Source organism: Chiloscyllium plagiosum, chromosome 12, assembly GCF_004010195.1.
Source record: "Chiloscyllium plagiosum isolate BGI_BamShark_2017 chromosome 12, ASM401019v2, whole genome shotgun sequence".
In the NCBI taxonomy this organism is placed as follows: Eukaryota; Metazoa; Chordata; class Chondrichthyes; order Orectolobiformes; family Hemiscylliidae; genus Chiloscyllium; species Chiloscyllium plagiosum.
The window spans coordinates 1,273,781-1,286,733 of record NC_057721.1 but is presented as its reverse complement, the minus strand read 5'-3'; the positions used below and the strand labels follow the sequence as shown (position 1 = coordinate 1,286,733).

Below are 12,953 nucleotides of genomic sequence, written 5' to 3'. Positions count from 1 at the left end.
CGTCCATTAGATTGGGTGGATATTAAAGGGTGTCCAAATTGAAAAGGAGAGTGGGATTAGACTGGGTGGGATATTAAAAGATGCGAGGAGTGAGTGGGAGATTGGAATTAGAGTGGGTGGGATATTAAAGGGTGTGGGGAATGAGGGGAAAAGTGGGATTAGACTGGATGGGATATTAAAGGGTGTGGGAAGTAAGATTAGACTGACTGCCATATGAGAGACTGCTGCAAAGATAACATTAGAGAGATATTCCTTTACAATATTAGAGAGTGATGCAATAATAATATTAGAGAATAATGGTTATAACATTGGAAGGTGATACAGGGATAATAATTGAGAGTGATACATTACAATATGAGAGTATCTTATATTAGAAAGTGATGCAATCATAACATTAATACAGGGAATAGCATTTAAGAATGAAACAATTGTACTACTGAGGAGTGATGGGCTAAAAATATTAGAGAATAATACAGGGAAGATATTTGAGAGTGCTAAAGGGATAACATTAAAGAGTGATACAATTACAATATGACAGAATGATGCACAAATAAATTTGAGAGCAATACCATTTTAACATTAAAGAGTGACACTATTAACACATTACAGAGTGATACAGTTATAATGTTGAGAGTGATGCCACTATAATATTAAAGAGGGATTCAGGAATAACATTTGAGATTGTTGCAATTATAACACTAGAGTGTGATATTATAACAGAGTGTGACACCATTACATTATGAGACTGACAGATAATTATAATATTAAACAGTGATGCATCTATAACAGAGTGACACAAGTATAGTATTAGAGGGTGACAGTTACAATGCTCGTGAGTAATAGCTATAATATTAATGTGACGCAGTTTTAATATTTGAGACTGACAGTTATAGTATTATAGAGTGATGGTTACAGTATAATATTAGAGCACAATAGCCATACTATCAGTGTGACACAGTTACAATATTAGAGAGTGCCAGTTATAATGTGAGAGAAAGACATAGAATTAGTGTGTATTAGAGGTTGACAGTTATAATAGTGATAGATAATTAGTGTGACACAGTTATAATATTAGACAGCGACAGATATAAAAGGAAACACACAGAAGTGTCAGCGGAAGAGATGAATTACTTGATGTGGGAATTACTTGTAAGTGGATCAGATCTTTATTTAAGATGTTGACTCAGGATTATTTCAGTTGCTGCTATTCGCCCTCTATAATAAAGATGGACAAGCATTGGATAGGATTAAGATAAAGGGATCTGAGAAAGTGTAAGACGCTCTGTTCTTTGGCACTCAGCTCGGTCAGTCATGTCAGCAACACAGACACTGAGTGGCTATCCTCAGCTCCTTTTGTTTGTTCAGTTGCTGAACATGTTGTAGGGCCCAAAACATTGGAATCCGGCTCTGCGTTTTTTGAGCCCTCTCTCGCTCTCTGTCTCTCACATGATTTTGCTTTGGCTGAAGTGAATTAGCAACCAAAGACATCAGGATGGATTTGGGGAGTCTGCAGACGGTGGTGGCCAACTCTGCCTATATCTCCGCTCGGGGCAGTTTTGATGGATCTGCCAACCTACAGATGACGAGGGATAAGAAATATCGAGCCAAGCTCAAGCTCCCTCACATCACCCAAAGTGAAACGCTGAAGGAGAAGATCGACCTGGCCTTTGAGAGCATCTGTGTCAAACAGCCCATTGGGAAGAAGCTATTCCAGCAGTACTTGGACTCAGTGGCAGAATACAGACCGGCCAATGAACTCTGGAAGGCTATTGAAGTCTACGACACAGCGGAAGATGAAGACCGTCTCGAGAAAGCTCGAAATATTATCAGCAAGTTCTTGGAGTCAGGGGCTGAGCTCTTCTGCACTTATTTAGAAGAAAAGAGCATCTTGAGAGTGAAGGAAGACTGTGAGAATGTCAGGGAGGACCTCTTCAGGGAATGCAAAGAGGCCACCATGAAATTCTTAAGGGATGACAGTCCCTTTGAGCTCTACAAAGAGAGCATGTATTTTATGAGGTTCCTGCAGTGGAAATGGCTGGAGGCTCAGCCCATTGGGGAGGACTGGTTCCTGGAGTTTCGGGTCTTGGGGAAGGGAGGGTTTGGCGAGGTGTCTGCTTGTCAGATGAAAGCCACAGGGAAACTATACGCTTGCAAAAAGCTGAACAAGAAGAGACTGAAGAAGAGAAAAGGAAACCAAGTAAGATCAAATAGACTGAAGCGGGAAAATTGCTGTGTTAAATGACATTCAATAAGTGCCAGTCATTTGCAGGATGTGGGTTACAGTAATTGGATAAAAGGCCAGAATAAGCTGCTGAAAGGATCATTTCAATAACCTTCCTATGAACCTGACCTCGGAACAGATTAACTGGCAAGAGGGTCTTAACAATAACCACAGATCCTGATTCCTTCAGACCACAGTCACTTCATACACAATGCACCAAGTACCAGTCACATTCAGTGATTGAAATTAAGCAAGCTATTCTAAAATTAATTAATGAAAGAACACATATTTTGGGGAGGGGGCAAGATGTCACTAGTTAATTGTTAGAATGACGCAGCACCAATGTAGTGAAGGGATCACAGAGACAGTAGAATGAAAACCGTACACAAACCATGAGATAAAGTGGGAGTAGAAGCAGCCAAATATTCCCAAGGTTGAACAGGGACAGAAGGACTTCCCGCTGGTGGGGGAGGAGGCATGGAGGAGGTCAGAACATGGGGCGTGACTTTGAAATTTGACTCAAGTTGAGGAAGGTTGTCAGGAAACACTTTTCCCTTAAAGGAGGGTGAGAGTAATCCCATTCATTCTGTGGAAAAGCGCCGTCAATTGCGAACGGTAGGTTTTTTTGGTCAGGCTGCATTATTCAGGAGTAAAGGAGTTGAGAAACAGACTAGGCTCTGATCTATTTAAACAATGGAACAGAATAATGAGTTGAATGGGTGATTTCCTCATATTTGGAAAAATATGGACTCATTGGCGATTGGCAGCATGTCTTTGTGCGGGGAAGGTTGTGTTTGTCAAACTTGATTGTGGTTTTTGAGGAAGAGGCAAAGAGGGTTGGTGAGGGCTGGGCAGTAGATGTTATCTACAGGACTTTAGCAATTTCTTTGACAAGGTGCCTCATGCTGGGTTGATGCAGAAGGTGAGGCCATACAGAATCCATGATGAGCTGATAAGATGAATGCAAAACTGGCTTGGTTGTAGAAGTTAGCGAGCGGTGATGGAAGGGTGTTTTTCTTACCGGCAATCTGTAACCCGTGGTGATCCACAGGTATCGGTGCTGGGGGGCCCTGTTGTTTTGATTTGGAGGAGAATGTAGATGGGCTGATTAGTACATTTGCGATGAGGGAATTACGGACGGTGAGGCGATTTGTCAGAGTATGGCAACAAGATATAGAGAGGCTGGAGACTTGGGTGGAGAAAAGGTAGATTAAATTTAATCCAGACAAGTGCACTTTTGAAAAATCTAATATGGGGGGGAATAGACAATGAGTTGTAGGATCCTTAGTTTCATCAACGTACAAACGAATCTAGGTGTACAGGTCCACAATTTCCTGAAAGTGGCAACACATGAGTGGAATTGGTCATTAAGAAGATGTATGGCACGCTTGTCTCCATCCGTCTGGGCATGGAATATGAAAATTGGCAAGGCATGTTGCGGATGTAGAGAACTTCAGTTCGGCCACTTCTGGAATATTGCGTACCGTTCTATTATTATTTAGATGGTGAAACATTGAAAAATGTGGATGTACAAAGGGATATGGGTGTCCTTGAGCACCAATCAATGGAAATAAATAGGGAGATGCGGCAATCAGGAAGTTGTTAGGCACAATAGCTTTGCAGCATCCAGTGGCCCCAACTGTTTTTTTATATCATGTGCAATGAATGGAATTGGCTGAAGACTGGTATCTGTGATGCTGGGAACCACTGGAGGAGGTGAAGTTAGATCATCCAGTTGCACGTCTGGCTGAAGATTATTGAAAGTGTTTCAGCACTATCTTTTGCACTGATGTGTTGGCCTCTTCCATTATTAAGGATGGGGATATTCATACAGCCTTCACCCCCAGTGAGTTATTTCATCTATCCACCACCATTCATGACTGGATATGGCACGGCTGTAGAGCTTAGATCTTATCTGTTGATTGTGGGATCGCTTAGCTCTGTCTAGCACTTGTTGTTTATGCTGTTGGGCATGCAAGTAGTCCAGTTTGGTGGCTTCACCAGGTTGACACTGCCTTTTCAGGTATGCCTGGTGTTGTTCTTGACATGCCCTCCTGCACTCTCTGCTGAACCATGGTTGATTCTCTGGCCTGATGGTAATGGTTGAGTGGAGGATGTGCCAGGTCATGAGGTTACAGATTGTGCTGGAGTACAGTTCTGCTGCTGTTTATGGCCCACAGCACCACAGTCTTGAGTTGCTAGATCTGTTTGAAGTCTGTCCCATTTAGCACAGTATGCCACAAAACACGATGGAGGTTATTCTCAATGTGAAGGTGGGACTTTGTCTCACAAGTACACTGGGTTGGCCATTCTTACTGATACTGTCATGGACAGATGCAGATTGGTAAGGATGAGGTCGTGTTAATATTTTCCTTTTGTTGCTTCCCTCACCTCCTCCCGCAGACCCAGTCTAACAACTATGTCCTTTAGGACTCAACCAGCTTGATCAGTAGTACAGCTGCCGAGACACTCTTGATGGTGAACATTGAAATCCCCCCCCAGAGTACATTTTGAGCCCTTGTCATTCTCAGTATTCCTCCATTAGTTGTTCAACACGGAGGAGAACCAATTCATCAGCTGAGGGAGGACAGTGTGTGGTAACCAGCAGGAGGTCCCCTTGTCCGTGTTTAACCTGAAGCCAATGTTGAGGACTCCGCGGCCAACTCCCTCCCAACTGTATACTATTGTGCTGCTACCTCTGCCAGTGGGATAGGACATATCCAGAGATAGTGATGGGGGTGTCTGGGAGAAAATGAGGACTGCAGATGCTGGAGAGTCAGAGTCAAAGAGTGTGGTGCTAGAAAAGCACAGCAGGTCAGGTAGCCTCCAAGGAGGGTGGGGAGGGTGGAGAGGATAGGTGGGAAGGAAGGTGGATAAGTAGGACAGGTCAAGAGGGCAGTGCTGGGTTGGAGGGTTGGATCTGCGATGAGGTGGGGGAAGGGGAGATTTGGAAACTAGAGAAGTCGATGTTGATGCCATGTGGTTGAAGGGACCCAAGGTAGAATTTGAGGCATCCTTCCTCCAGGCATCGGGTGGCTTTTATTTGGCAGTGAAGGAGGCCCAGGACTTGCACATCTTTAGGTAAGTGGGAGGGGCTGTTGAAGTGGTCGGCCACAGGACGGTGGGGTTACTTGGTGCTTGTGTCCCAGAGTTGTTCCCTAAAACACCCTGTGAGTTGGTGTCATGTCTCCTTGATGTAGGGGAGACCACATCAAGAGTAACGGGTGGATGAACAGGAAAATGTGTAGGGCATGACTCCATGAGTATGATGATGTCACTAGTCTGTGAGACAGCTCACCCAGTTGTGACATTCTGTTGTTTTGGTTGATGTCCAGATGCTCCACCCCGGGTGGACTCCTTTTATCAGAGTTTGTACAGATTTGATGTGGATGTGAGGTTTGATCAGACATTTCAGAGAACTGCTAAGAATCAAACAAGTTGCTAGATTCTGGAGTCACATGTGGGCCAGACTGGATAAGGAAGGGAGATGTATTTCCCTATAAGACACTGGTGAACCAGGTGGCTTTTTACAACAACTGACATTGGCAGAATCATGGAGTTTTACAGCAACAGAAAGAAGCCCTTTAGCCCATCATGTCCACATTAACCAACAAACTTCCATCATTGTAATCCCATTTTCCAGCACTTGGCCCATCATCTTGCATGCTATGATCTTTTAATTGTTCACTAATTATTTTTAAATAGAGTCATAGAGATGTACAGCACGGAAATGGACCCTTCAGTCCAACTTATCCATGCTAACCAGATATCCTAAATTAATCTAGTCCCATTTCTCACCACTTGGCCCATATTCCTCTAAACCCCTTCTAATTCATGCATGCATCTAGATGCCTTTCAAATGTTGTAATTGGACCAGCCTCCATGACTTCCTCCGTCAGCTCATTCCATACATGCACCACCCTCTGCATGGGAAAGTTGCCCTTTTGGTCGCTTTTCTATCTTACCCTTCTCAACTTAAAAATACTTTGAGTGTTCCTCCACCACCCTGCAGGCAGCGAGTTCCAGGTTCCCATCACCTCTGGGTGACAAAATAGAGTCATAGAGTCATAGAGATAAACAGCACAGAAACAGAATCTTCGGTCCAATCCGTCCATGCTGACCAGATATCCCAACCCAATCTAGTCCCATTTGCCAGCACCTGGCCCATATCCCTCCAAACCCTTCCTATTCATATACTCATCCAGATGCCTTTTAAATGCTGTAATTGCAACTTCCTCTGGCAGCTCATTCCATACACACACCATCCTCTGTGTAAAATGTTGCCCCTTAGGTCTCTTTTACATATTTCCCCTGTCATACTGAACTCTAGTTCTGGACTCCGCCATCCAGGGAAAAGACCTTGAATGTTTACCCTATCCATGCCCCTCATGATTTTATAAGCCTCTATAACATCAACCGCCGCCTCCGACGCTGTAGGGATAACAGCCCAGCCTGTTCAGCCTCTCCCTATATCTCAAATCCTCCAACCCTGGCAACATTCTTGTAAATCTTTTCTGAACTATTTCAAATTTCACAATATCCTTCCAAAAGGAGGGAGACCAGAATTGCACACAATATTCCAACAGTGGCCTAACCAATGTCCTGTACAGACATCTTTCCGATAGGAAGGAGACCAAAACTGCACGCAATATTCCAACAGTGTCTTAACCAATGTCCTGTACAGCTGCAACATGACCTCCCAACTCTTGTACTCAGTACTCTGACCAATAAAGGAAAGCATACCAAACGTCTTCTTCACCGTCCTATCTACCTGCGACTCCACTTTCAAGGAACTGTGAGCTTGCACTTTAAGGTCTCTTTGTTCAGCAACACTCCCTAGGACCTTACCATTAAGTGTATAAATCCTGCTCTGATTTGCTTTCCCAAAATGCAGCACTTCACATTTATCTAAATTAAACTCCATCTGCCACTCCTCAGCCCATTGGCCCATCTGATCAAGATTCCATTGTAATCTGAGGTAATCTTCCTCGTTATCCACTACACCTCCAATTTTGATGTCATCTGCAAACTTACTAACTGTACCTCTTATGCACACAATCAAATCATTTATATAAATGACGAAAAGCAGTGGACCTAGCACCGATCCTTGTGACACTCCACTGGTCACAGGCCTCCAGTCTGAAAAAAAACCCTCCACCACCACCCTCTGTCTCCTACCTTTGAGCTAGTTCTGTATCCAAATGGCTAGTTCTCCCTGTACTCCATGAGATCTAACCTTGCTTCTTCAATTTTTCTTCAATTCCTTTCTAAACCTCTTGCTCCTTACCTTAAAACTCTGCCCCTGGTTATTTATCCCTCCACTCAGGGAAAAAGTTTCTCCCTAACTACCCTGTTTATACAGCTGTACACCTCAATCATATCCTCGTCGATCTTCTCTGCTCTAAAGGCAGCAACCTCGGTCTGAAGTACTCCATCCCAGGCAACATCCTTTATCTCCTCTGCACCCACTCTAATGCAATCACATCCTTCCTGTGGTGTGATGACCAAGCTGCACACAGCACTCCAGCTGTGACCGAACTAATATTATATACAGCTCCATCATAACCTCATTCTTGTATTCAATGCCTTTACCCAGATGCCTACTTATCCTGCTGCCTTCTGGGATATATAGACATGCTCACCAAGGTCCTTATGACCTTCTGTATCTACCAGGGTCCTATCATTCAATTTTTACCTTACGTTTTTCAGGATTAACATTTGCTACTGTTCAGCCCATCTATATCGACCTGTGGTCTCAGGGTTTCCCCCTTGGTATTTGACACACCATCAATTTTCAGGTCCTCTGGGAACATACTGATTATGTCTCTACATTCATATCTAGATCATTAATATACACAACAAATAGCAAAGCACTAGCACCAACCCCTTTGGTACACTACTAGACACAGTGGTCTTAGTTGCAAAGACATTTGTCGAACATCACCCTCTGCTTCCTGCCACTAAGCCGATTTTGGATCCAATTTGCCAAATTGCTCTGGATCCCTTGGGTTCTTAGCTTCTTAACCAGTCTGCCATGACAGATCTTATCAAAACCCTCACAGACGTTCATGCAGTGCAGCCCGGTGGCTTAGTGGTTAGCACTGCTGCCTTACAGCGCCAGGGACCAGGGTTTGATTCCAGCCTCGGGCAACCACCTTTGTGGAGTATGCACATTCTCCCCGTGGCTGTGTGGGTTTCCTCCGGGTGCTCCTGTTTCTTCTCACAATCCAAGGATGTGCAGATTAGGTGAATTGGCCATGCTAAATTGCCCATAATGTTCAGGGATGTGTAGGTGGGGCGCGTCTAGATTAGATTAGACTAGATTAGATTACTTACAGTGTGGAAACAGGCCCTTAGGCCCAACAAGTCCACACCGCCCCGCCGAAGCGCAACCCACCCATACCCCTACATTTACCCCTTACCTTACACTACGGGCAATTTAGCATGGCCAATTCACCTGACCTGCACATCTTTGGACTGTGGGAGGAAACCGGAGCACACCCACACAGACACGGGGAGAACGTGTAAACTCCACACAGTCAGTCGCCTGAGGCAGGAATTGAACCCGGGTCTCTAGCGCTGTGAGGCAGCAGTGCTAACCACTGTGCCACCGCATTAGTCAAGAATAAATGTAGAGTAATAGGATAAGGGAATGGGCCTGGGAGGGTTACTCTTCAGCGGGTCAGTGTGGACTCGTTGGGCCAAAAGACCTGTTACCACATTGTAGGGCTTCTAGATTATGTCAACTGTGCCACCGTCATCGACACACTAATTACTCTTTGAAAAATCCAATCAAATCTGTTAGACATAGTTTCCCCTTTACAAAGCCATGGTGACTCTCCTTGTTTAATTCTTGCCTCTCCAATTGGACGTAAATTCTGTCACTCCGATGTTGTTTTCCAATAGCTTCTCTACCACTGATGCTAGGTTCACTGGCTTGCTGAATCCTGGGGTATCTCATTCCCCAGCCTGCAGGGATAGGATAGGGTGGGGTGGGTCTGGGTAGGATGCTCTTCAGAGGGTTAGTGTGGATCCAATGGGCTGAATGGCCTGCTTCCACTCTGTAGGGATTCTATGATTTTTTTTAGCATAATCTTCCAATCCTCCCTCGATACAGGACTGGTGAATTGCAAACGTTAACCTTTTGTTCAAGAAAGATATCCTTGGCTTGTCAGTTTACTCTTGGCAATGGGGAAGCTTTTACTTACATTCAAACAGGCAAACCATGAGCAGGGGTAGGCCATTCGGCCCCTCAAACTTGCTCCACCATTTGATAAGATCATGACCGATCTGATTGGAGTCTTAGCAATACTTTACTGAAAATTTTCTTGATACCTTTTGACTCACTTTATCAAAGAACCTGCCTCCATTGCTCTTAGAATCCCTACAGGCCCTTCCGCCCAGCAAGTCCACACCGACCCTCTGAAGAGTCACCCTACCCAGACCCATTGCCTTATTTCTCTACATTTCCCCTGACTAATGCACTGAACACTACAGGCAATTTAGCATGGTCAATCCACCTGACCTGCATGAAAATTATGGAAGGTAACTGGAGCATCTAGAGTAAACCCACGCAGACAGGGGGAGAATGTGCAAACTCAACAGAGACAGTCACCCAAGGCTGGAATCAAACCCAGGTTCCTGGTGCTGGAAGGCTGCAGTGCTAACCATTGAGCCACTGTGCCATCCCTAAACATATGGTCATATTGCCCATAGTGTTCAGGGTTGTATGGATAGGTGCATGAGTCAGGGTAAATGTAGGGGAATAGGTCTGTGTGGGAAATTCTTCAGAGGGTTGGTGTGGACTTGTTGGGCCAAAGGGCCTGTTTCTACACAGTAGGGATTCTAATTTGCTCTTCTATAAACTCGTTGCTCTTTGACAGAGAGAATTTAAAAAAAAAGTCTCCTTACTTCTGTTTTAAAGTGACAGCCATAAGCAGAGGCTAACAGTAAAGGACCTGAACTGATCTGTCCAGGGAACAGTGGTTTAAGTAACTGGAATGAGATCTTTGAAGAAGCAACTGGGAGGATGGATGTGGGGAGTGCAGATTTTCTTTCTGAATATATGAGCCTTTAAATATGTTTTGATAAACCGTCACATAAGAAAACTCTTTGCAAATTTGAAGTCTCCTTGATAAAGTAGGCAATTGGACTATGGATACAAGATTGACTAAGGTTGTGTCATTGATTGGAAAAGGTGCGTAGTAAAGTTTCCTACAGTTCAGTTCTGGGACCAATATTGTTTTTCAGTATGTATTCATAATTTCAGCTTGTGAGTGACACAGCACATTTTAAAATTTGCTGTTAATGAAGATAAACAACGAGGTAGATAGCAATAGACAAGTGGATTTGGACAAGCTGATGGGATATGTGGATAAAATTCAGTCGAGGCAAGTGTGACCAGATGGTTGGAAAAAAATACTAAATCTATTAGAGGCCTCTCCTTGCCCTTATCTATTCTCATGAATAACAACCCCTGCCTGTTCAAGCTTTCCTGATAAGGCTCCCTACGTACAATCCTTGTGAATCCATTATTTTAGAGATCACCCACTCACTGTCTCCATGATGATGAAAACTGTGTACAATATTTCAAGTGTGATCTAAGAAATGGTTGATATATCTGCCTTTCAATTACAATTACTTCTCCTTGTTTGTGAAAGTATAGCTTTCATACACTATTCAGCCTCTTTTAATTTCAAAGAGAAGGTAACATTCTTATTCTGCTGATCAAAATATATCACCTCCCCCTAATCCAAATTAAGTGGAGGTGATGGCTTAGTGGTATTGTTATTAGGGGATTAATCCAGAGACCTAGGTAATATTGCGGGGACCTGGGCTCGAATTTTACCATGACAGATGGTGGAATTTGAATTCAAGAAAAAAATCTGGAATTAAGAGTCTAATGAGGACCATGAAATGATAGTCAGAGAGAGAAAACCCATCTGGTTCATTAATGTCCTTGAGAGAAGGAAAACTGCCATCCTTACCTGGTCTGGCCTACATGTGACCCTGGATTCACAGCAATGTGGTTGGCTCTTAACTGCCCTCTGGGCAATTCGGGATGGATAATAAATGCTTGCCTAGCCAGCGATGCAGTCATCTTGAGAATGAATAACAAAATTTCAGGAGAACAGTCCTCCCCGATTGAAGTCTCCTGCAGACAAACTTCTCTAACCTTCTCCCTCCACCTCCACAAAATGGATTTCCCCCCAATCCTCAGCTCAGCACATCCCCACCCATTCACTGTGAACATTCCCTCTGCTCCAGCAGCCTCCCACAGCCCCCAGACCAAGCCCCAGCTATGAGTTGACCCCAGCATGGACCAGAGCTTCATAGAATCATGGAATTCCCTATAGTTTGGAAACAAGCCATTTGGCCCATTGAGTCCACATGGGGTGGCAAGGGTGGGTCTGGGTGGGATGCTCTTTGGAGGATAAGTGTGGACTTGTGGCCTGCTTCCATACTCTAAGGATTCAGTGATCCTTCTGATATAATCTTCCAATCCTCACATCTCTCCAAGCCTTTCTTATTCATGTACTTATCCAAATGGCTTGTAAACATTGCAACTATACCATCTGTAACTTCCTTTGTCCATTCCGCACACAAACCATTCTCTCTGTGAAAGAGTTGCCCTTGTGTCTTTTTTAAATCATTCTCTTTTCACCTTTAAAATATATCCTCTAGTCTTGATATCCCTGACCCTGGAAAAGATACCTGCTGTTCACCTTATCTATACATAGAATTATTGAATTCCGACAGTGTGGAAACAGGCCTTTTTGGCCCAACAAGTCCACACCGACGCTCTGAAGAGTATCCCACCCAGATCTATTCCCCTACCCTATTTACTCTACATTTACCCCTGACTAATGCACCTAACCTACACATCCCTTATGATTTTATAAACCTCTGTAAAATCACCAGTTCCTATTTTCCAATGAGACATTATCCTACTCAATTCGCATGGAGCTTGTCCCAGTGGTATTACTCCTTTTGTCCCAGTACAGGTTCCTATTTCCCTTGACTGATGCGCTTCATTCCTGCACCAGTCTGTCAACTATGCATTCACTCTCCTAATCTATATGGCAACTAAATTATGGCTGTATCCATGAGTTTATCCCCCATAAATTTCTCAAATTTAGCTTCCGTCCTCAGAAATTCTCTTTTAGGAGCCCCTTCCTTGTCTCTCCAGTACCACTGAGGCCAAGAGAGGTCAATCATTTGACTAACTCTCTGCCATTCCCCGCCCCCAGCATCACCCACACATTTTCTAAGTTGCTGTCCGGTTGCAATGAGATATCCTTTAAATTTGTACCAGACTGGCAGAATCCCAGGATTTTTGGGTATGATGTTGGTTGGATGTGATGGAGTCATAGAGTCATAGAGATGTTCAGCATGGAAACAGACCCTTCGGTCAAACCATTCCATGCCGACCAGATATCCCAACCCATTCTAGTCCCACCTGCCAGCACCCGGCCCATATCCCTCCAAATCCTTCCTATTCATATACCCATCCAAATGCTTCTTAAGTGTTGCAATTTTACCAGCCTCCACCACTTTCTCTGGCAGCTCATTCCATACACGTACCATCCTCTGCATGAAAAGGTTGCCCCTTAGGTCTCTTTTATATCTTTCCCCTCTAGTTCTGCCCTCTATGCCCTATGCCCTCTAGTTCTGGACTCTCCGACCCCAGGGAAAAGACTTTGTCTATTTATCCTATCCATGCCCCATATAA

General features: G+C 44.1%; 1 protein-coding gene across 1 annotated transcript in view; it reads left to right on the top strand.

Moving 5' to 3' along the window:
- Window positions 1-1,248: 1,248 nt before the first annotated feature.
- grk1a (G protein-coupled receptor kinase 1 a) overlaps window positions 1,249-12,953 on the top strand; it is a 36,705-nt gene continuing 25,000 nt past the window's right edge. Inside the window, exon 1 of the mRNA XM_043700241.1 lies at window positions 1,249-2,197. Coding sequence (XP_043556176.1) covers window positions 1,493-2,197 — 705 coding nt within the window. The 5' untranslated portion in view covers window positions 1,249-1,492. The remainder of the gene's footprint in view (window positions 2,198-12,953) is intronic.